This window comes from Ctenocephalides felis, unplaced genomic scaffold (assembly GCF_003426905.1).
Source record: "Ctenocephalides felis isolate EL2017-DRISC unplaced genomic scaffold, ASM342690v1 CF-g0.4_SCAFFOLD_01492, whole genome shotgun sequence".
NCBI classification, from domain to species: domain Eukaryota; kingdom Metazoa; phylum Arthropoda; class Insecta; order Siphonaptera; family Pulicidae; genus Ctenocephalides; species Ctenocephalides felis.
This window is the reverse complement of record NW_020537646.1, coordinates 37,629,786-37,654,847: the sequence shown is the minus strand read 5'-3', so window position 1 is coordinate 37,654,847 and position 25,062 is coordinate 37,629,786. Positions and strand designations below refer to the sequence as shown.

The following is a 25,062-nucleotide window of genomic DNA, read 5'->3' as shown; positions in this document are numbered from 1 at the left end:
TTGTATGTGAATCTATTTTTATCGATATTCATCATGGTTGGCTTTCTATTAGACACAAAGAAATACATTATTTTTCGCTACGTTTTCCTGCATTTTAAATCCGTTTATCTTTTGGAACTTAATGAAAGCGAATAGCTGAACTAAAAAGCCAAATCCCTCAAAAGCGTTATCATTCAAAACGATTTGAAATGTAGGATTAAATCCACATGTAGAACGAACGAGATAAATCGAACGAAATAAAGTGTCCGCCATCGGCTTTCCGCATTTTTCTCAATGAGTCCCAAGCAATGTAAATAAGCTCTCAGAACAAACTGCAAACATCATCGTTGTGTACTTACTGAATCGGCAAACCAAATACGTGAACCTCGCGGGCCATAAATTGTTCACTTGGTTTAATCAAGCAAAGCTCAACAATAGACGGAACGTCGAAGACAAATTCTGCTTTTTTTCGTACACATATATCGTTATACATTGACTTTCTTGGGTAGAGAGAGGCTAAAAAAACCGCGGGTAAAAAAGTCTGCCTGCATTATCTTAAAAACAAGTATTTTTTAATTTTACAAAGATGCTCTTTAAAATTGGAAGACAAAAATGTATAACTAGTTACTATCTAATTCTGACAACGACGCTATCGGGATATAAACGACTATGTATCAATAATCATATGAAAGTTTTCTTTGTATGTTTTTTTTGGTTTTGAGGTTTTTTTATAATATACTAGTTGTACCCGTTCACGCTTTGCCGTGATTTAGTTTAAATTAAAAAGTTGAACAAAGATGTGTATTTTTACATTTAGTTTAACGTTACTACTATCTGTTCAACAATTTACCTATTCAACAATTTGTCTACGAATTTACCTATAAACTTGTTAATCAATCTACCATTTTACCGACTTACGAATTTACCTGTCAACCTATTTATCTATCAATACCCGTTTCACATGTCTACTAATTTACCTGTCAACCTGTTTATCCGTCTTGTTATTTGTCTATCTACCAGATGTCCTGTCTACCATTTTACATATTTTAACCTTTTTTTACAAATTTACCTGAGAACCAGCTATCGAACAAATTACGTTTTCACCAATTTACTTGTCTACCAATTCACCTGTCTATCAATTTACCTGTCTACCAATTTACCTATCGACTGTTTATCAATGTACCATTTTACCGGCCTACAAATTTATCTCACATCCTGTTCTACATATCTACCAATTAAGCTGTCAATCTGTTTATTTATCTACATATTCGTCTATCTGACAGTTTTTCTCTCTACCATTTTACATATCCTCCAATTTACCTGTCCACCAGTTTACCTTCATAAATTCTCTAATTCACCTTATTTATTTACGCATTATAAAGAAATTAAAGTTAAAATTGATTCCACGTTTTAGTTAGAAAACGTTTGTATGTGAAAAAGAAAAGGGCTGTTTTTAGGGGTTTTCCGGCAATTATTCGATTTTTCCGACGTAAGAACCATCCTTGGAGTTTAACGATCATTTTACAAAAAAGAATTGGCCAAATTGGTCCAGGCGTTGTTGAGTTATTAACAACACATTTTGCGATTCATTTTTATATATAAGAAGATAATACGTGAATATAATTTTCAAGTATACGTTATTTAAATGTTTTATAAAACGATTGTGCTTAACTTCCAGTAGGGTAAGTTTCAATAATCGGCAATTACAATATCTTACAGTTTTTCTTACAATTTTACAGTTCGACCAAGGCATGTGTGTGTGTCACACAAAAGCCATATATTTGCATTGACGAGGAGACGTTACTGATTAGTTTTTGACGAACGCAGCTCCAGCCGTTTCGAAGATACAGAGCAAAAAGTGCCAAAAATTGTAAATCAGTTTTTGTGATAACAGAGCGTCCGATTTGAATCATTCAAAAAACATTTTATTAATAATTTTAACAATTTTTGGGAAGGCAGGTGCAGTGGTTTTAGAGTTCCACTAAAAAAAAGTAAAAGAACGCCATTTGGCAGTCAAAAATAATCATTCGATATAAGCACATCAAATTATCTGATAATTTATAAAGATTTTAATAATTAGCACAAATTTTGTTTATTGTATTTCTATGGGGTCCGTAACAATATTTATTAGTTAAACATATTTGAAAAATTCAAGTTTTTCAAACAAGTGTTTTTTTTTCAAAGTTTTCCAAACATTTTACAGAATTTTAAAACAAAAAAATTGGTACGGAAAGTTCCAGCAGTTTCCTTCAAGGCACGATGCCCTAAGGTAAACTTTGAACTAGATTCAACCATTTTTTATGTAACCTCTTTAAAAGTTTATATGTGAGTGGGGTAAAAAGAATAGAAAAAACCTCCAAACACTAGCAAATAATAAGAAAGTTGTAAATTTGAAATTAAATTAAAACGTGTAATTTTGAAAAAGATACATTAAAATAATAGTTATTACAAATTTACTGATAATTATTTATTATATCATAATTACTGCGCAATAAATGATCATTTAGTTAATGCTCGTAGTTAAAATATATTTTAGCAATTTCTTCAAAAATATATTTTGTACTGCCTTTTTACTTCAGTATCGACCATACTATAGATCGATTTTGTGACAATTTGTTTTCAACGGTACTCCTTAATTTGCTATTTTGTGAACCGTTTCTTTTCGCAATATATTCATTTTATTCGAATACAAAGTCTATTCAGCTCTTTTATTAATAGTACTTGTTTGCACACACATTGGTACCTTTATAAATATATTATTTATGTAGGAAATACTTGCGATTAAATCTCTCTGAGTAACGGTTTTCAACGAAATGAAATGAAGTGTACAATTTTCCCGTGAGCAAACATTAAATCGGTTTGCGGTAAACATATTTGATTTAGGATTTGAAGTATATAAATAATGAAATTCGATTCAGAAACTAAAGAAAAGGAAGCTTATGAATAATACGATTTAGTGAATGGTGTAACTGCGTGTACAATTTCATACATTTCAATTCAATCAAATTTATAGTAGATATAAACGAATATATAAAATTACACTTCGAAAATAGAAATGCATTAAATAAAAATAATGCGTCTATAAATGCAGAAATACATCTATATAGAGTCATTAAGATATGAATGAATAATAATTATTTTTTCACTCTTGTCTGCAAAAAATAATTATATATCACTTGTAGACATTTTTCATATTTTTTTTTTTTGCAAAATCATGGACGAAAAATGCATACGTAAGACATAACTTAACTTTTATTTCATTTAGGATAGAACAGACTTAAATGTTTGCGGGTAAAAAAGACCACCACTGATTTCTCAAAAAAAAAGTAAAATTGAGAATTTTTATCTACAATATTTGCAAGTAGAGTAAAAATGATGTTTAAAAATCTCTTTAATATTTACTATGTTACTATCGGAGACAAGCGGCAATATTTGAAAATCCACAACAGAAGTATTTTTGTTTCGATGTTAGTTTTTTGGTTGTGAGCACTGTTGTTTAGTTTACGAGATCTCAGTATAATTTTTAAGTATACGTTAATTAATTAGATGTATTGCTAATTTTGATATAGATTTAACAGTTTTTTCAAATAACGTATATGAAAAATCACACCTGGGTGGGGTAAAAAGGACCTGTACCCTAGAAGAGGTGAAAAAAATAAAAAATGCAAATAAAAAAGGATAATAATTTAAAAAAAACACTTTCACAAGAGACAAATTAAATAGATATTTATCCCAACACTGCTGATGAATATTTCTGAAAATCAAGGTTATTTACAGTGATATCTCTAAAACTGCACCCATGCAATTGATATTTTGCATTAGTGGAATTATGTAGTGAAGATATTTTGTAAAATCCCTTCAAAATTAATATAGAACTTGTTTGGCCCCTGACCGTCGCAATTTACCCCGCCTTACAATGATGAATTGGCCAGGATTCTACTGAACATACTCAGATAGTTGTTTGTTTGATATGTATTATTTTTTGTAATATAATTGGTTTGGTTTTTACAATATAATTGTTCAAACTCAAATTAAACCTATGTGCCTCGCCCTACCCTGTTTCAATATATGTACTAATATTTTTACTAGTATATGTGATTTATACTAGTTTTTATACTAGTATATATAATTTTTACTTTTAGTATAAATAATAATATTTTGTGCACCTACCCAGAAATGTGAAGTTTTGTATAAGTTAAACTTGTCAGTTAACAAAAATTTAAAATATTTGATAACACGTTCATTATAGTTAAACAACTACTTTACATTTTTATTTTGTTATAGACTACGTCAATGTATACAGAAATATTTATCGTGATGTGTTATCGGTTTTGATTATCATTTTTGTAGAAGAAAATAAATTTAATTTTTCATGTTGAGAATATACTTCTCTTTCTAGCAACTTAAAAAAAAAAAATCATTGAAATATGTTTTTGAACATATTAAAAATAATCAAATTGAGAAATGTATTGACTTATATAGTTTTTATTGAATACAGAAATTTACTCGAAATTTTGAAAAAGCATATACAGTTACAAAGTTCCTGATGAAAGTTGATTTATTCATAACGTGCTATCAAAAATTTACTCGTATAATATTTGTTCATGTTTGCAAAGGATTATAAGGTACTCTGTTTCCCAAGCCACCGTTGAACAAATTGTTAGAGTAATTGCGATATCTGAACCGTAACAATAATGTTAATGAGCTGACAAGACCCACGAAATGGCAATAATCTACGATAGTTTACCTAACATTTTATCCTCGTACAAAGAATAAGGGAGCTGAAATCCTGAATTCTTAAGCCAAAGAGTATTTTCGTTTTTTACCCAATCTTATAAATCGTGAATTTATCTAACGTGTTTTTGATATTGCGGTAAACGAGTTGCATCTTGAATATCGAATTTACATTGATATTTTGTAATTCTGTGCTTTAGCAATATACACCAATTAGTTTCTTTGGGGCTTAGATTATGGTTTTATGTTTCATTTAGTAAAAAAATTAAATAATAACCAATAGCCTGTCATATTTAATGAAAAACTATTATGTCAAATCATGTTATCACTTATGTATAGATCTCTGAGCAGATGAAGAAGTGATTTAAGAATAAATTTTCACCACTCGTTTGTACTAAGACAATGGAATGGTAATAGGTTTATTTCAGATTAGAAAAGCTAGAGGTTAGTTTTAACAGTTTTGTTTTAATTAATATATCTTGAAATCCACGAATTATATTTTTATGAAATAAGAAGGGATGGTTGCCGAAACTATTCCTTTAGTTAAACAAGTAAAAATATATTCACATATGTTGTTCATTATTGCACAATTAGTCTAATTCTAGAATAAATGCGGTGTTATAGCTTACCTCGTACTTGGGACTATTTGTAACATCTACCAGAATGAAAAAAATTAAATTATTACTTTGCGAATAATTTGAAGTTCATTTTTTACCACCAGCAAAGTTTATTGAAAATCGTTTACATCAAAGCTCTGTTTAGCAATTTCTGGAAGTAAGAACTCGTCAAGGAAACCCACCTAAAGTACAACATTGTAGAGGCAGTGGTTTATTTAGGAACCATGAACAGTAAAATGTTGATGTACTATTAGACATAATGCATTAAAAGCTTCCATTACACACAGAATGAAATTAAACCTATATATCCTTTATTTGTATAACACAAAAATTAACAAACCAAAATTTGAACTTGTTAGTCATACACTTTATGCCCATAGGTTTAAGTAAATATCAATAATATATTACAATTATTATTTTGAATTAGCGAAAAACTATGTTGACAATTGACACATAACATGCTCAAATTTTAAAGTTTTTCTCTTTGAATTAGTTCTCTTAAAACTAATTGGAAAATATTTTTAATTAAGTAACTGAAAAATATTCAAGTGATAAAAGATTCAAGAGAGTTGTACTTTAGAACAAGTTTTGGAATAACTTAAATTGAAATAAGAAGATAAAATATAAGTGAACTTTTTACGTTAAAAGGTTAAAATAAAATGAATAGTCAATTTACATTATTTTTTTTTATTTACAACATTTTAATAATCCATGTTATTATTTTTGTAACTCTTTTTCCTCCTGTGAATAAATCATCCTGAAAATAAAATAAGCTTTAATTGTTATTTTATTATTAATAATTCTCTTTGATTATAGCTTTTTAATATATATATATATATATATATATATATATATATATATATAATTTTACTTCATATTTAGGTATTTAATTTCTGTATATTGTAAATTTGTGTTTTAATTAATATGATCTAATTATCTAACTCTAACAATTGATAATAAAATATCACTAATATATATTCATCTGGTAAAATGAAGTTGATTTCATAATTTTTCAGATCTTTAATAAATTTTTATGTTTGAGGAAGGTTTAATAAATTTTTGATAATACAAGGTTTGAGGAAGATCTAAAATTATTTTTCAAATTGGAAATTTAAACTACTGATCATAGCAATGAATAATTAATCAATAAAATGTCTTGGCAATCTTATAATGAAAATGATATAGAACTAAAAGACTAAAATTATATAATCAAGAACTGAAACAAACAAAGTTAGTACAACAAAAAACTCTGCTAACTTAATTGGAGAATTTAAATAGAAAATGTTGTAGAATGCTGTTTTGTTCATTAAAACAGTTTTCACTTACAAACAATTAGTATTCATGCTAATTTTATTTAATCTATTTTGTTTAGGCTTTTAGGGAACAGTTTTTATACTGGTTTTAATATACGATAAGAACAAAGATCAATACTAAACTTGCCAAAAAAACATGATCAAGGTATGAATGTAAGAGATGAAGCTACTAACACATTTTATACTCGTAGCGAAAGAGTTTATGTCAGATCTTGTTTAAATTTAAACTCAATAACATTATAAAAAAATTCTAGAATATTTTATGCACTTACCTGTTACCTCAAGGAATATGTTCAAGTTTTATCATTTCTTTCAGAGGGAAAAGCCATGGCTACAGCTTACGATTGCAAATTCATTGAGACTTCAGTCGGCATCAATCACAATGTGGACGAACTTCTGGTGGGGCTATTGTCACAGATCAGACTTAAATTAGAAAACCCAGAAAAATCACGGTAAGATAAAACTTAGTTGTTAAACCAATAAAGTTTAAAAGGTCCCATGTTTATTTAAAAGTTTCAGAATTTAATTTGCATAATAGAATAGATTTTGATTTTTTTTAAATAAAATAGTTTTCTGATTATTATTGACTATGTTAAAGGTTGAAAATAATTTTATACATAATTGTTTTTTTTATAATACCGCAAAAGCAGACGATTGTTGCACAGTCGCACAGTAGAAGCGTTAAGCAAGCTAATGCCACAAGTGTCATCAGCATACTGTTGTTAGATTTTTTTGTATATATTTTTTATATTTTAAAAATTATTTTTATATAATGTAATATGTCTCAGATCATTTTGACATTTAATCATATTTTTGACATAATGAATCGTTTGTTTTTATTAACTATCATAATATTGTTAATTACTAAAATTATAAATATAATTAATTTTTATTTTTCTGTGGAAAATTTGCACTCATCAAACGATATAAGTTCTTGTTTACACCCAAAAGCTGCTATATATTACTAGCCCTTTTATATGTAACAAATTCTTTTTTTGAGTCCAAATATTTTACAAACGTCTAAACAAATATTTTTGGCAGCTATTATTGGTATTTGCTTCGCCTCAAATGGAAAGTCTTTAATTTTATAATTTAATTGTAACTTATTGAAATCTTTAATTATAAACTAGTTGGTATTGATATTTAGCCTAGAGGCAAGTTACATAAACTTCCCGATATGTTTCAATAATCGACCTAATCAATAAAAAATAAATTAATTTATGAGTGATTAAATGTATACCGAGTGGATTTATTATATTTATAACATAAAAACGAAAAAACACGTATTTTCAAAAATCTACAATTTTTATAATTTAACCAGTTTCCGTAAGACTTTAATGGTTTAGTATGTTCATTAAGACCAAGTACTCTATCGTTATACCAAGTAAATCGTCTAATTTTAATTTTAACAAACTCATATTCTCAAACTTTGATAAATTTTTCAAATAACGAATTGCCAGACTATATTAAGATGACCAATGATAATGATAATTTTAAAAGAAAAATAAAGAAGTACTATATGGAAATTGAAGAAAAAGAAGACTGAAGAGTTATATATAGATATTATATTAATGAAATAGATATTATAGTCAAATGAAATGTAAATATTATATGAAAACTGTTTTTCATAATCTCTCATACCAGGCACCTCTGTCTGACTGAGATATGAAAATAATGTATATATGTAAATAAATAAATAAAATAAAAAAAAAAAAAAAAAAAAAAAAAATAAATAAATAAATAAACTACTTGTTCAGTAAGTTTTCAGTAAGACCATGATATATTTTGCTCCATAAAAGGCAAAAAGTTTCATAAAAATAGGCTTAATTTTTTTTCTTTACTAAACGTTAATTACAAGAAAACGGCTCGGAAGATTTTCATCTAAATTCACTAATCATACTGATTCCCAACTAATATCTTTCAAACAGTTTTTGATTTGTTTTAAAATAGATTCGGTAGTATGAGCTTAAATGTGAACCAAAAGTTTAATACAAAGTTTAATCCAAATTACAAAGAAACGGCTCGGCCGATCGTCCCACAAAACTGACAAACGATAATCCTCATTGAGTTACATCGAATGGTTTTTAAATTTCTGAAATCAGTTTCGGCGTTTTTGAGCAAACGTCGATGAAAGTTCTAATTTTGACAAATTCCAAAAAAACGATACTAATTTTTGCAAACTTTGACGAATTTTCAAAATTAAATGGCTTGTCGTAGGGCCGTAATATTTTAGTATGATCTAGAAGACCATGAAATCTATCACCAAAAAAAATAATGAAAATCGCCGAAAAAAAAATTTTTTAACACTTTATTACAAGAAAACGGTCCGGCAGATCTTTACGAAAAACTAACCAGGTCGATTCCCAACCAATATCTTTCGAACGGTTTTTGAACTTTCAAGATCGATTTAGAATTGCGGGCTAAAACGTGGACGAACAACTTTTCACTTTTCTGCTATTTACGAAGAAACGGTTAGGACGATTGTTGCACAAAATGGATAAACTATAGTTCTCATCGAGGTACATCGAATGGATTTTAAATTTTTGAAATTGGTCCAGTTGTTTTTGATAAAACGTCGATTTACGGCAAAATATCTGTTCACGCACACGATACACACACACATACTTTTTCCAAATTTGGTCTCATTCGATTCAGAATGACTCGAAACATCGAGAAAACATAAAATTAGCGAAACGGATTTTTTGACGAAAACATAAACTTTTCTTTCGGAAATTTAATACTTATTAAATGGCAGACTTATATCTATTTAAATATTATCTATGTATTTACAAATAAAAAAATCTAACTCATTCGATCTCGACTCGGAAAAGCATTTAAGCTATTTATATGCAATTTTATACAAAATAATTTGAATAGTAGTAGCAAAATGTCCAGTTTCACATATTAAGTGAGTCTGTATATACTGTATTTTGACACCCTAAAAGTTGTCTCAAAACCTGCATATGTTACGATATGCAGGTTTTTTTTTTATTTTACTTTATTTCAGCAATCAGTAATACAAAAATAATTTTTATGACCTAAACTGTACATTTAAATAAGTATGATATTATATAAGATAATCCAGTGATATATCTTACTTAGTTTACATAAAATCTAATCGCCAATATGTAGGTTTTGAGACAACTTTCAGGGTGCAAAATACAGTAATTGCAGACTTACGGCTGGGTATCTCGAATTCTGACGTGAACTTGCTATAATGACTGGTTCACGCATCACTGTACGATTCACTTGCAACCGTCCTGACCTCAAGAGGTTAAGGTTGTATTCTCAAATAACTTAAATCTGAAAAATTTTATTTTTATTCTAGTGACCTGTTCCGTAAACGGAGTACTCGCAAAACAAAGCACAGACGAGCTTCTCCCGTCACGAACGGTCTCAGCCCGCCAGTGTCGCCGTTGCAGAGAAGCGGCCCTCCAACGGCCCCATCCTCACCCAGAAAATACCGCGGGTCCAGGACCTCAGCTTCGCTCAGGGTCAAAGGACTCCTGGGCAGAGTTTGGGCGAGAGATTCCAAGTCGAAATCGTGCGAAAACCTTCATGTTTTGTAAGTGGTTTATGAAAAGCGTATCTTATAAATATGTAAACGTAAGATTTCTTTGTATATTATGAATAATGGTATTTTTTTGATCAATCACTTTTTTTATAAATTTTCTCTTGATTAATTACTAAGATTCTTACCAGAATATTAATTGAAGCTATGAAATTAAACGATGTTATTTTTTGGTAAAAATCTTTAAACAATAGAAAGTATTATATTTACCTATTTTTTATGATTTAATATTAAAAAATGATAATTCTTTTGAAATTGCATTATATTTTCATAACATACAAATATTTGATGTATTATTTAATGGTGTAGTATAATTATAGTGATAATTTAATATTTTTATATACAATTTGTTAATAAGATATAAATGTTCTACTCATTAGTTTTGTTTGAAAGTATTCGACACATATGAACTCAAATTTACATTAATGATAATTTTTATAAATACTTTGAAATAATCATATCAAGGTTAATATTGTCAAAATTTGTAAATTATTAAAATTTCAAGTTTTGCTTATACCACAATTGTAAATCAAAATTGTAATAACTCAAGATACTGGACAATTGCTCAGTAAAAAATATTAATTCCCCATTGAAGTTTTTTTTTAATTAAAGACAATCAGTTAATTTTCAATATGTCTATATATGGTGTTTGAGTTATAATAAATTTTGATTTATAATTGACATAAATAAGTCATATATATTCTTAATTGTGATGTCATAAACTCCAAAAATAATTAGAATAGTTGTTATATTTGTAAAACATGTCGATTGATATACGTTAAGTATATTCATATTTGTATTCAAGTTTAGAACGTTATAGTGCTTGAAATTAAGCCAAATGGGTCCATAAATGTTTTAGCATTGTTAGCTAATCGTATATTATGAGAGTTATATGATAGATAATGGATTTAATGGGTTCTCAATCATCAGTCTTGTAGTTGAAAGCAACCCCATTGATTAGATCCATGTGAAATTTTTATACGATTGCCCAATAGTTATAGAGATTTGAAGAAGAGTATTTTTCTAAAATTAAATGTTTATTTGACATGGTAAAATAGTTAATAAGCGGCTCAGATCTTATTTTGTTTAAATTAAAATGTTAATTGTTATTATAGCGTACAAATAATTAATAAGGATTTAATGTGTTCTATTAATATTATTACAGTATTGTCATTTTTAAGACTGAAGAAACAGCGGAAAATGTTTGAAAAAAAAATTATATTAAGTATTGCATATATATATATATATATATATATATATATATATATATATATATATGCTTTACTTTCAATTGGCTGCTGCACACTTTGCATAGGGTTTTCTTATTTTCATATTTAATTTACTAGCACGAACTAAATAATACAATGTGTGAACATAAATTGCAATATTTTAAGTTTCATAACAATATATAATAGTTATTCAATTTATAATTCTTAATTGACGCATTTCAACTTATTATTTTACCCAAATCTTCACTTGAAAACATGTATGGTCTTTCTCGATGATTTTTAACGATCAATCATCATTTTCCTTTATAAAGCAAATGTAACAATAATTTGCAAGACTCGAATGTTCTGTTTTTGCCTATATAATTAATTTTTTATGAAAAATCGTAGATTATGCCTTTGACAAATTATTTACAGATAATATTTTTTATGATTTTTTTTGCATTAAAAATGTGTTACATTATTAAAATGCCTATTGGACATAATTTCATTGCAAAATCCCATTTGAATAAAAATTATTTTATTGAGCACATAAGTTTTGAACAAAAATGTAATTTCTCAGAAAATTGTTAGCGAAGTAGTATAGACAAATAATTTTTTTGATTTTGTTTCAAGTATTGCCACGTTCGGAAATTTCGGGTAAAATAACATAGTAATTTAAAACTACAACAATTAACCATAAGTAGATGTTACTACAGCATTTGACCACAACCCTTATATGTGCTTTTCAGACCTAATCACATTATATGTCATAAACGATATGTTTAAATTTTATTTACAATTTATATAAAAAATCCCAAATTTGAATAATTAATTTGTAAATTGTATAAATAAACACCAAAAACACATTTGCACGATACAACCAATGAAAATCTAACTTTATCTTGGATTTATTGTAAAACTTTTAGACACCCTTCGACACCAATTCCTAGAACAGAAATGACCAAACTTATGGAACATTATTATTGTCTTTATAGTATAAAAATAGAGTAAGAAATGAAAATAATGACAATATAAAAAAGTTAGAAAACAATTAGTTACTGAATTTTATTTTTTAACATTACATTACTATTGCGTTGAATTTAAAAATAATCCATAAACAAATTCTTTTATGGATTAATATTTTGAAGAGTTCCAAATTTTAGTAAAATGTAATAAAACTATATCGAAAGATATATTTTTAGATAAAACATTCTATATAGAAATGTCTTCCAGTTTTACTTCCGTATCGAAAATAATTAAAAACTTTTTAGTATTGTCATTATTGCTTTATAAAAAAAAAGTTATAATCATATCATCGGTTGATCTGACGTGTTTAGAATTTATTAAATTATATGCTATGCACAATTGGGAATTTATTAGAAGTAATTATATTAACTACGATATAGTTATATGAAAATATATCGTTTATAAAATAAATGTTACAAAAGGTCATTAACAATATTTACAGATTTTGAGAAACGGCTGCGCTATTTATTTTTGCTAAACATTTTGGTAATTTAATTAAATTTTGTATAATAGTATTGGCATAGTTTTGAAACTAAAAACACACCATTGATGTTTCGAAAATTTGATCTTAGTTATTAATTCTATATGATATTTGTAAAACCTTTTCAGCTTATAAACTGTGGTCATGTAAACATTCTATTAAATCAAATGCTCATTATACTTATTATTTTTTATTTAAAGGATATTGAAACAAAGAAAAAGAAAGTGAAGAAAAGTATTATTACTAAAAATATATAAAATGTTCAATATAATACAAGCATAGCAAACTATAGATCAACTGGAAAGGTTTGACAAATATAAGTAGAAATCATGGCATATTTAATATTTAATATTTTTTAATCCTGAATGTTGATGAATTTAATATTTTTTAGTGGTGAAAGTACAATTTCTAAGATAATTATACCCAGAAGTGCTACTGTTCGTAGGATTTTTTTTGTTATGAGTTTTAAATAAAGAGGCTATTCCTCTGCGCCATTACTTTATTCTATTGAGAACCTATTTTTTAATTGTACTGAAACAAAAATTGTATTTAAAACAATTCCTATACATTAATGCTGACTTTAATGTTTGCAATTTTAGCGCAGCCGACAAAAAACATTAAACTTAAACAATGACTGATATTTGTTTCTATTTTGTTCCAAACATATTTATATATATATATATATATATATGCATCATTTTATTTGATATATGTATATATATATATATATATATATGCACATATACCTATATATACATATATGTGCATACATATATGTATGTATAATGTATATTAAAATAGTTTAAATAATATTTATTTTGTACATAGTTACATTAGAGAAAGTAAGAAGGAATATATATATATATATATATATATATATATGTATATATATACTACTATATGTATATATATATATATATATATATATATATATATATATATATATATATATATATATATATATATATATATATATATATATATATTTCTAAAACTACGTAGAATGATAACCGGAATAAAAATTAAAATAAATTCTATAAATATTGCTGTTGCATGCTTAAACTAAAATCTTATATCTTACGAACATTTTATATTAGGAATTCAATTTAACCTCTCTATTTATTATATTAATGTTCTCATATTTTTAAAAAAAATATTACTTATGCAAATAAATATTTATCAGAAGTACTTTTATATTCATTTCAGTTTCAGATCGATTCTTTTGGTAGTGATTTTAAATGTTTGACCATGATTTTACCATGAAATCTAGGTGACATTGTTGACAATCTAAATCCATGCTTTTATCGACAAAGTACAACTTACTTATAGTTTTAAATTAATTTTTTTGGGGATATGTTCAAGATTCAATATCTTCTGAACTTTTAGGCATACCTTAGAAAAAGTTAATGTATTGTGTATATGTGGGTGCGTAGTATATATTGTTACGAATATTTCATTGACGTTTTTGAAAGCATGGATTAACCGATTTGATTGATTAAAATAAAATTCGTAAAACATAGAGCAAACTGTAGTAATAAAAAAACGAAAATGAACATTTTTGCTTATATACTTTTCATATAAAAAATTTTAGAAAAAAAAAATAATAAAAGTTTCTTAAATATTTCAAAAATAAAAATTAGATTTTCTCATGATTTCCAGAAAAATTCGAACGGTTAAAAAAAAATAAAAATTTCCAAAAAATTCGAAGTTTCAAGACCGATCAGGATTTTTAAATATTAAACATTTTCGAAAATATTAAGAAAAAAAAAAGTCAAACATATTTACATAAGTTGTGTGTAGAATACGCTTGTCACCCAATTATAACTTAATAATTGAACACTTATAAAAACATTTTTAATATCCTATGAAAATTTTTGAAACAATTTGTTCCTGTAAGGCTAAAATTTTTGTACGTGCTAAGTACCATTCCAGAAAACCATCGTCTGGCAGCTGTAAGCCCAGCACATCGTGGTCGTCCAGGCGTTTGAAAGTGTAAAGGAAACCCGAAAATTGAACTTGTTTATGTTAGTTTCCAACTTTTATCCAATCTAATTTATTCACTAAGAAGCTCAAAATTCATAATGCTAGACAATTTCAACCTGCACAAGGACCTGCCACACGAGCCGAAAAGTGAGCAGTATATCATTTTTTAGTTACATTTTCATATTAATTTATACTATTTTCATTTTCATGATTTCTGTTTATATCATTTTTTTTTGTATTTCATATGTAATATTTCTTTTTAACTAAGGTATATTATGTCATTAAATTTTAATTGTGATATTTTAAGTGGAATGTTATCGGAGCTGCCTCATAATAGTATTGTGAATTATTAAATTTATAATCAATATCAGTATCCGTTGCAAACATACACATACATTATTTAAATATGTATTTGCATTTTATCTCTAATTATGACAAAGAAGGAATGGGTCCAACATATGCATATTACCTAGTCGTGTTTCAATATTCGACTGCTTTTAGATATTTTGACTTTGACAGCAACCGGCAGATTTCATATCAAAGTACGAATTATTTGCAGAATGGCTAATTGTCAATGTCAAATATCGAATTGAGGAAAAAAATCAAAAGAGAAAAATAAGCGGAAAGTGCCACATTAAATGCTTGGATTTTGGTATCTACATAAGGAAAGTGTTTATTAATAGTAAATCGGTACCTATATTCTTTTATTCCTGTTAATTGTATAGTTATTTTGCGGCATGACGTTGTAAATTACGTTACTTTTTCTATTTTTACTCTCTTCAATTCAAACACGTTTCATTTGAAACCACTTTGAAACTTATGTAGCGCTGAATTTAGGTTTTCATTCTTAACTATTTCTAATGGTAATTACGATATGTCCATAATGCAATTTAAACATAAAATCACTTGAAATCTTTCACACATTCAATATACAGCCTGCTATACATGTATATTATTCGAACTATTAAAAATGTTAATTCAATTTTTGGTGAATGCTGATAAAACTTTTTTCTTAATTTCAAAAGTGAATACTTATTTTTTTATTAAAAAATTTCGCCAAGAACTTAATTTATTTTTCCAAAACAAAATAAAAATATAAAATTGATACAAATTTAATAAAAATAAAATAATTTAATTTTCAAAGAATTTTTGTAAATTTGAATCATACTATAGAAGATTAAAAGTTTATATTATTTTGCATTGTTCATTATTGTAATATTGCCAGAAATTGTAGTAGATCATTGTGTAATTTTCATATAAAGTAAATAATCCATAAAATAAAAAGATTTACAATTATACATGCAGTTGGTTGGCGCGTCACTGCTATTTTCGTTCGCGTTAGTATTTAAGAAAGTCAAAATTGATCGGGTTTTAATCCCAAGCCTGTAATATTTTTTTTAATACTTTTTATATTTGTATAGTTGATACTACATGAACTATTTAAAATTGTTAACTCAGTGCATATATTTTGCGAACAAAAAATTGAGGCATTTGAAATAAAATATGTTCATTCTAACAATAAGTCCGCTTAATAAAATTTTGTTCATATATATTTCATTCGAACATATATAAACAACGTCGTCTAATCTAATAAGTTTTCACATTTTGACTACAAGGAACAAATCATGAAAATTCTAGTTTTTATAGAATTTATTTACAGACATTTTGACTGCTTAATGTAACCATTAAAAGGAATTAGTGAATTTAAAAAAATCCAAGTAATCAAATACATTTAATTTTTTGTGTTCAATGCATCTATGCAAAGTGACAGCATTTTAATCTGCTATAAAAATAAGACTTTATATTTTTACAAATATATGACTGTTCTGTATAGCCAGTTGGCCGAGATCGTTAAGTTACCACTGCAGTTGCTCGTTGTTTCTCGGTTCAAATCCTGAAGAGGCTTCAAAAATCAAATCTGGAGTTTTTTCGATCTTGACACTTTTCTGAAAAACAATATACTCAAGGTTCGCACATTACTGACTGTGAGAGAGAGATATAATGAGAGAGATGACGAAGGTATGGGAAGAATGGGGAAAAAAAGGGTATAGAGGCAGGTGATGAATAAGAGAAATGTGTATGAGACATATGCTTTATTCAAATTCACTATAAATACAGTATGAGAATATAGAAATAACATTTGTCATTAGTAATTCGAATAGCCGAGTGGTTAAGGTGACCGCATACTCGGTGACATATATCTCTGGAGGCAAAAGGTGAGGCGGATCGAATCCAGCTGAAGGTGAAGGAGACCAACTCTGAAGCAGAAAAAATGGAGCAGTGCTGTTGGCGCGTTGTTGGCAGGCGCGGAGGTCCTGAAACGAATATACCACTACAATTCAAATTCACAATAAATACCATGGCAACGGTTGCTAGGAAATCGCAATATCTTTTTAATAGTTGGCAGAGGTTGTCATAGCAACGGTTACCATTCAGCAAAATAATTTTACTAAAATGTTAGCAATGGTTGCCGGTCGAAATGTCGGATTATCGGAATGTCGGAGTATCGAAATGTCGGAATATCGAAGTGTCGAAAAGTCGGATTATCGGAATGTCCTATTATCGGATTATCGGACAATCGGATTATCCGGACTTCGGATTATCTGACAATTAGATTATCGGAATGTCGTATCATCAGAATGTCGGATTATCGGAATGTCGTATTATCGGAATATCGGATTATCGGAATATCGGATTATCGGAATATTGGAATATCGGATTATAGGACAATCGGATTATCCGGACTTCGGATTATCGGAATATCGGATTATCAGAATGTCGGATTATCAGAATGTCGGATTATCGGAATATCGGATTATCGGAATACCGGAATATCGGACAATCGGATTATCCGGACTTCGGATTATCCGGACTTCGAATTATCGGAATGCCAGATTATCGGATTATCGGAACATCGGACAATCGGATTATCCAAATATCGGATTATCGGGCTTTGGATTATCCGGACTTTGGATTATCCAGACTTCGGATTATCCGGACTTCGGATTATCCGGACTTCGCATTATCGGAATTTCGGATTATCGGAATATCGGATTATCGGGATGTTAGATTATGGGAATATCGGATTATCGGACAATCGGATTATCGGAATATTTAAATATTGTTTTATAGGACAAACGGACTTCGGATTTTCGGAGTGTCGGATTATTGAAATGTCGGATTATCGGAATATCGGATTATCGGACAATTGGATTATTGGAATATCGGATTATCGGAATGTCGGATTATCGGACTTCGGATTATCCGGACTTCGGATTATCCGGACTTTGCAATATCGGAATGTCGGAATATCGAAGTGTCAAAAAGTCGGATTATCGGAATGTCAAAATATCGAAGTGACAAAAAGTCGGATTATCGGAATGTCGGATTATCGGATTATCGGACAATCGGATTATCCGGACTTCGGATTATCGAACAATCGGTTTATCGGAATGTAGTATTATCAGAATGTCGGATTATTGGAATGTCGGATTATCGGAATGTCGGATTATCGGAATATTGGATTATCGGAATATCGGATTATCGGAATATTGGAATATCGGATTATAGGACAATCGGATTATCCGGACTTCGGATTCGTATTATCAGAATGTCGGATTATCGGAATATCGTATTATCGGAATATCGGATTATCAGAATGTCGGATTATCGGAATGTCGGATTATCAAAATATCGGATTATCGGAACACCGGAATATCGAACAATCGGATTATCCGGACTTCGAATTATCGGAATGCCGGATTATCGGATTATCGGAACATTGGACAATCGGATTTTCGAAATATCGGATTATCGGACTTCGGATTATCCGGACTTCGGATTATCCGGTCTTCGGATTATCGGAATTTTGGATTATCGGAATATCGGATTATCGGAATGTTAGATTATCGGAATATCGGATTATCGGACAATCGGATTATCGGAATATTTAAATATTGTTTTATAGGACAATCGGATTACCCGGACTTCGGATTTTCGGAGTGTCGGATTATTGAAATGTCGGATTATCGGAATATCGGATTATCGGACAATCGGAGTATCGGAATATCGGATTATCGAAATGTCGGATTATCGGACTTCGGATTATCCGGACTTTGCAATATCGGAATGTCGGAATATCGAAGTGTCGAAAAGTCGAATTATCGGAATATCGAAGTGTCGAAAAGTCGGATTATCGGAATGTCGGATTATCGGATTATCGGACAATCGGATTATCGGAATGTCGTATTATCAGAATGTCGGATTATCGGAATGTCGGATTATCGGAATATCGGATTATCGGAATATCGGATTATCGGAATATCGGATTATCGGAATATTGGAATATCGGATTATAAGACAATCGGATTATCCGGACTTTGGATTATCCGGACTTCGGATTATCGGACAATCGGATTATCGGAATGTCGTATTATCAGAATGTCGGATTATCGGAATGTCGGATTATCGGAATATTTAAATATTGTTTTATAGGACAAACGTATTACCCGGACTTCGGATTTTCGGAGTGTCGGATTATTGAACAATCGGATTATCGGAATATCGGATTATCGGAATGTCGGATTATCGGACTTCGGATTATCCGGACTTTGCAATATCGGAATGTCGGAATATCGAAGTGTCGAAAAGTCGGATTATCGGAATGTCGGAATATCGAAGTGTCGAAAAGTCGGATTATCGGAATGTCGGATTATCGAATTATCGGACAATCGGATTATCCGAACTTCGGATTATCGGAGAATCGGATTATCGGAATGTCGTATTATCAGAATGTCGGATTATCGGAATGTCGGATTATCGGAATGTCGGATTATCGGAATGTCGGATTATTGGAATATCGGATTATCGGAATATCGGATTATCGGAGTATTGAAATATCGGATTATAGGACAATCGGATTATCCGGACTTCGGATTATCGAAATGTCGTATTATCAGAATGTCGGATTATCGGAATATCGGATTATCGGAATATTGGAATATTGGATTATAGGACAATCGGATTATCCGGACTTCGGATTATCGGAATATCGGATTATCAGAATGTCGGATTATCGGAATGTCGGATTATCGGAATACCGGAATATCGGACAATCGAATTATCCGGACTTTGGATTATCCGGACTTCGAATTATCGGAATGCCGGATTATCGGATTATCGGAACATCGGACAATCGGATTATCGAAATATCGGATTATCGGACTTCGGATTATCCGGACTTCGGATTATCCGGACTTCGGATTATCAGGACTTCGGATTATCAGGACTTCGCATTATCGGAATTTTGGATTATCAGAATATCGGATTATCGGAATGTTAGATTATAGGAATATCGGATTATCGGAATATTTAAATATTGTTTTATAGGACAATCGGATTACCCGGACTTCGGATTTTTGCAGTGTCGGATTATCGAAATGTCGGATTATCGGAATATCGGATTATGGGACAATCGGAGTATCGGAATATCGGATATCGAAGTGTCGAAAAGTCGGATTATCGGAATGTCGGATTATCGGATTATCGGACAATCGGATTATCCGGATTATCGGACAATTGGATTATCGGAATGTCGTATTATCAGAATGTCGGATTATTGGAATGTCGGATTATCGCAATGTCAGATTATCGGAATATCGGATTATAGGACAATCGGATTATCGCAATATTTAAATATCGTTTTATAGGACATAATCTGACTCAAAACGCAAAAACTTTTCAAAAAATTCCCATAGAAAACACGTGAAATTTACAAAAAGTCGATTTTCTGCACTCCTGAGCAAAAAACTGACCAAATTTCCCCCCCTGTAACCCCCCGCTTGAAATTCGCAAGAACCCACAGAATCGAATGAGCCCACTTTCAACCCCCAGGGTGAAAATTTAATATTTTCATATCATCCCCCTGTGACCTTGGCTTGAATCATGATGGTCGGATGGACTCGCAAAATGTCCTTCTAGTATTAGCCGTCCGAAAATCTTTGTCGCCGTGGCCGAATCGGTTAGAGCGCTAAACTATACTCTAGAAGATCTGGGAGGGCTGGTTCGAATCCGAAGGGTGCAGATAAAATTTTTTATTTGGCAAGTTAAAGGGCGTAACTATATTAAATCATTATTTATACACATCATCCCTTGTCTTTGACTGCGTCATTGGAATCCATATAAAAAACCTCGACCATGTCGTTAAGGTCAGCACATAATCTGACTCAAAACGCAAAAACTTTTCAAAAAATTCCCATAGAAAACACGTGAAATTTACAAAAAGTCGATTTTCTGCTCTCCTGAGCGAAAAACGGACAAAATTTTCCCCCCTGTAACCCCCCGCTTGAAATTCGCACGAACCCACAGAATCGAATGAGCCCACTTTCAACCCCCAGGGTGAAAATTTAATATTTTCATATCATCCCCCTGTGACCTTGACTTGAATCATGTTGGTCGGATGGACTCGCAAAATGTCCTTCCAGTATTAGCCGTCCGAAAATCTTTGTCGCCGTGGCCGAATCGGTTAGAGCGCTAAACTATACTCTAGAAGATCTGGGAGGGCTGGTTCGAATCCGAAGGGTGCAGATAAAATTTTTTATTCGGCACGTTAAAAAGCGTAACTATATTAAATCATTATTTATACACATCATCCCTTGTCTTTGACTGCGTCATTGGAATCCATATCAAGAACCTCGACCATGTCGTTAAGGTCAGCACATAGTCTGACTCAAAACGCAAAAACTTTTCAAAAAATTCCCATAGAAAACACGTGAAATTTACAAAAAGTCGATTTTCTGCTCTACTGAGCAAAAAACGGACAAAATTTTCCCCCCTGTAACCCCCCGCTTGAAATTCGCACGAACCCACAGAATCGAATGAGCCCACTTTCAACCCCCAGGGTGAAAATTTAATATTTTCATATCATCCCCCTGTGACCTTGACTTGAATCATGTTGGTCGGATGGACTCGCAAAATGTTCTTCCAGTATTAGCCGTCCGAAAATCTTTGTCGCCGTGGCCGAATCGGCCGAATCAAAATGTCGGATTATCGGAATGTCGGATTATCGGAATGTCGGATTATTGGAATATCGGATTATAGGACAATCGGATTATAGGACAATCGGATTATCCGGACTTCGGATTATCGGAATATCGGATTATCGGAATTTCGGATTATCGGAATATCGGATTATCGGAATGTTAGATTATCGGAATATCGGATTATCGGACAATCGGATTATCAGAATATTTAAATATCGTTTTACAGGACAATCGGATTACCCGGACTTCGGATTTTCGGAGTGTCGGATTATTGGAATGTCGGATTATCGGAATATCGGATTATCGGACAATCGGATTATCGGAATATTGGATTATCGGAATGTCAGATTATCGGGCTTCGGATTATCCGGGCTTTGCAATATTGGAATGTCGGAATATCGAAGTGTCGAAAAGTCGGATTATCGGAATGTCGGATTATCGGATTATCGGACAATCGGATTATCCGGACTTCGGATTATCGGACAATCGGATTATCGGAATATCGTATTATCAGAATGTCGGATTATCGGAATGTCGGATTATCGGAATGTCGGATTTTCGGAATATCGGATTATCAGAATGTCGGATTATCGGAATGTCGGATTATCGGAATGTCGGATTATCGGAATATCGGATTATCGAAATGTTAGATTATAGGAATATAGGATTATCGGACAATCGGATTATCGGAATATTTAAATATCGTTTTATAGGACATAATCTGACTCAAAACGCAAAAACTTTTCAAAAAATTCTCATAGAAAACACGTGAAATTTACAAAAAGTCGATTTTCTGCTCTCCTGAGCGAAAAACGGGCAAAATTTTCCCCCCTGTAACCCCCCGCTTGAAATTCGCAAGAACCCACAGAATCGAATGAGCCCACTTTCAACCCCCAGGGTGAAAATTTAATATTTTCATATCATCCCCCTGTGACCTTGACTTGAATCATGTTGGTCTGATGGACTCGCAAAATGTCCTTCCAGTATTAGCCGTCCGAAAATCTTTGTCGCCGTGGCCGAATCGGTTAGAGCGCTATACTATACTCTAGAAGATCTGGGAGGGCTGGTTCGAATCCGAAGGGTGCAGATAATTTTTTTTATTCGGCACGTTAAAAAGCGTAACTATATTAAATCATTATTTATACACATCATCCCTTGTCTTTGACTGCGTCATTGGAATCCATATCAAGAACCTCGACCATGTCGTTAAGGTCAGCACATAATCTGACTCAAAACGCAAAAACTTTTCAAAAAATTCCCATAGAAAACACGTGAAATTTACAAAAAGTCGATTTTCTGCTCTCCTGAGCAAAAAACGGACAAAATTTTCCCCCCTGTAACCTCCCGCTTGAAATTCGCACGAACCCACAGAATCGAATGAGCCCACTTTCAACCCCCAGGGTAAGAATTTATTATTTTCATATCATCCCCCTGTGACCTTGACTTGAATCATGTTGGTCGGATGGACTCGCAAAATGTCCTTCCAGTATTAGCCGTCCGAAAATCTTTGTCGCCGTGGCCGAATCGGCCGAATCAAAATGTCGGATTATCGGAATGTCGGACTATCGGAATGTCGGATTATTGGAATATCGAATTATAGGACAATTGGATTATAGGACAATCGGATTATCCGGACTTCGGATTATCGGAATATCGGATTATCGGAATTTCGGATTATCGGAATATCGGATTATCGGAATGTTAGATTATCGGAATATCGGATTATCGGACAATCGGATTATCGGAATATTTAAATATCGTTTTACAGGGCAATCGGATTACCCGGACTTCGGATTTTCAGAGTGTCGGATTATTGGAATGTCGGATTATCGGAATATCGGATTATCGGACAATCGGATTATCGGAATATTGGATTATCGGAATGTCGGATTATCGGGCTTCGGATTATCCGGACTTCGGATTATCCGGGCTTTGCAATATTGGAATGTCGGAATATCGAAGTGTCTAAAAGTCGGATTATCGGAATGTCGGATTATCGGATTATCGGACAATCGGATTATCCGGACTTCGGATTATCGGACAATCGGATTATCGGAATATCGTATTATCAGAATGTCAGATTATCGGAATGTCGGATTATCGGAATGTCGGATTATCGGAATATCGGATTATCAGAATGTCGGATTATCGGAATGTCGGATTATCGGAATATCGGATTATCGGAATATCGGATTATCGGAATGTTAGATTATCGGAATATCGGATTATCGGACAATCGGATTATCGGAATATTTAAATATCGTTTTATAGGACATAATCTGACTCAAAACGCAAAAACTTTTCAAAAAATTCTCATAGAAAACACGTAAAATTTACAAAAAGTCGATTTTCTGCTCTCCTGAGCGAAAAACGGACAAAATTTACCCCCCTGGAACTCCCCGCTTGAAATTTGCACGAACCCACAGAATCGAATGAGCCCACTTTCAACCCCCAGGGTGAAAATTTAATATTTTCATATCATCTCCCTGTGACCTTGACTTGAATCATGATGGTCGGATGGACTCGCAAAATGTCCTTCCAGTATTAGCCGTCCGAAAATCTTTGTCGCCGTGGCCGAATCGGTTAGAGCGCTAAACTATACTCTAGAAGATCTGGGAGGGCTGTTTCGAATCCGAAGGGTGCAGATAAATTTTTTTATTCGGCAAGTTAAAAGCCGTGACTATATTAAATCATTATTTATACACATCATCCCTTGTCTTTGAATGCGTCATTGGGATCCAAATCAAGAACCTCGACCATGTCGTTAAGGTCAGCACATAATCTGACTCAAAACGCAAAAACTTTTCAAAAAATTCCCTTAGAAAACACGTGAAATTTACAAAAAGTCGATTTTCTGCTCTCCTGAGCGAAAAACGGACAAAATTTTCCCCCCTGTAACCCCCCGCTTGAAATTCGCACGAACCCTCAGAATCGAATGAGCCCACTTTCAACTCCCAGGGTAAAAATTTAATATTTTTATATCATCCCCCTATGACCTTGACTTGAATCATGTTGGTCGGATGGACTCGCAAAATGTCCTTCCAGTATTAGCCGTCCGAAAATCTTTGTCGCCGTGGCCGAATCGGTTAGAGCGCTAAACTATACTCTAG

The 25,062-nt window shown here is 31.1% G+C and overlaps 1 protein-coding gene across 1 annotated transcript in view; it reads left to right on the top strand.

Annotated features, from left to right (window-relative positions):
* Positions 1-10,221, top strand: part of LOC113370748 — a 543,405-nt gene extending 533,184 nt beyond the window's left edge. The window contains exons 6-7 of the mRNA XM_026611438.1: positions 6,960-7,095; positions 9,972-10,221. Of these exons, the coding sequence (XP_026467223.1) occupies positions 6,960-7,095; positions 9,972-10,212 (377 nt within the window). The 3' untranslated portion in view covers positions 10,213-10,221. The remainder of the gene's footprint in view (positions 1-6,959; positions 7,096-9,971) is intronic.
* The last annotated feature ends 14,841 nt before the right edge of the window (positions 10,222-25,062 follow it).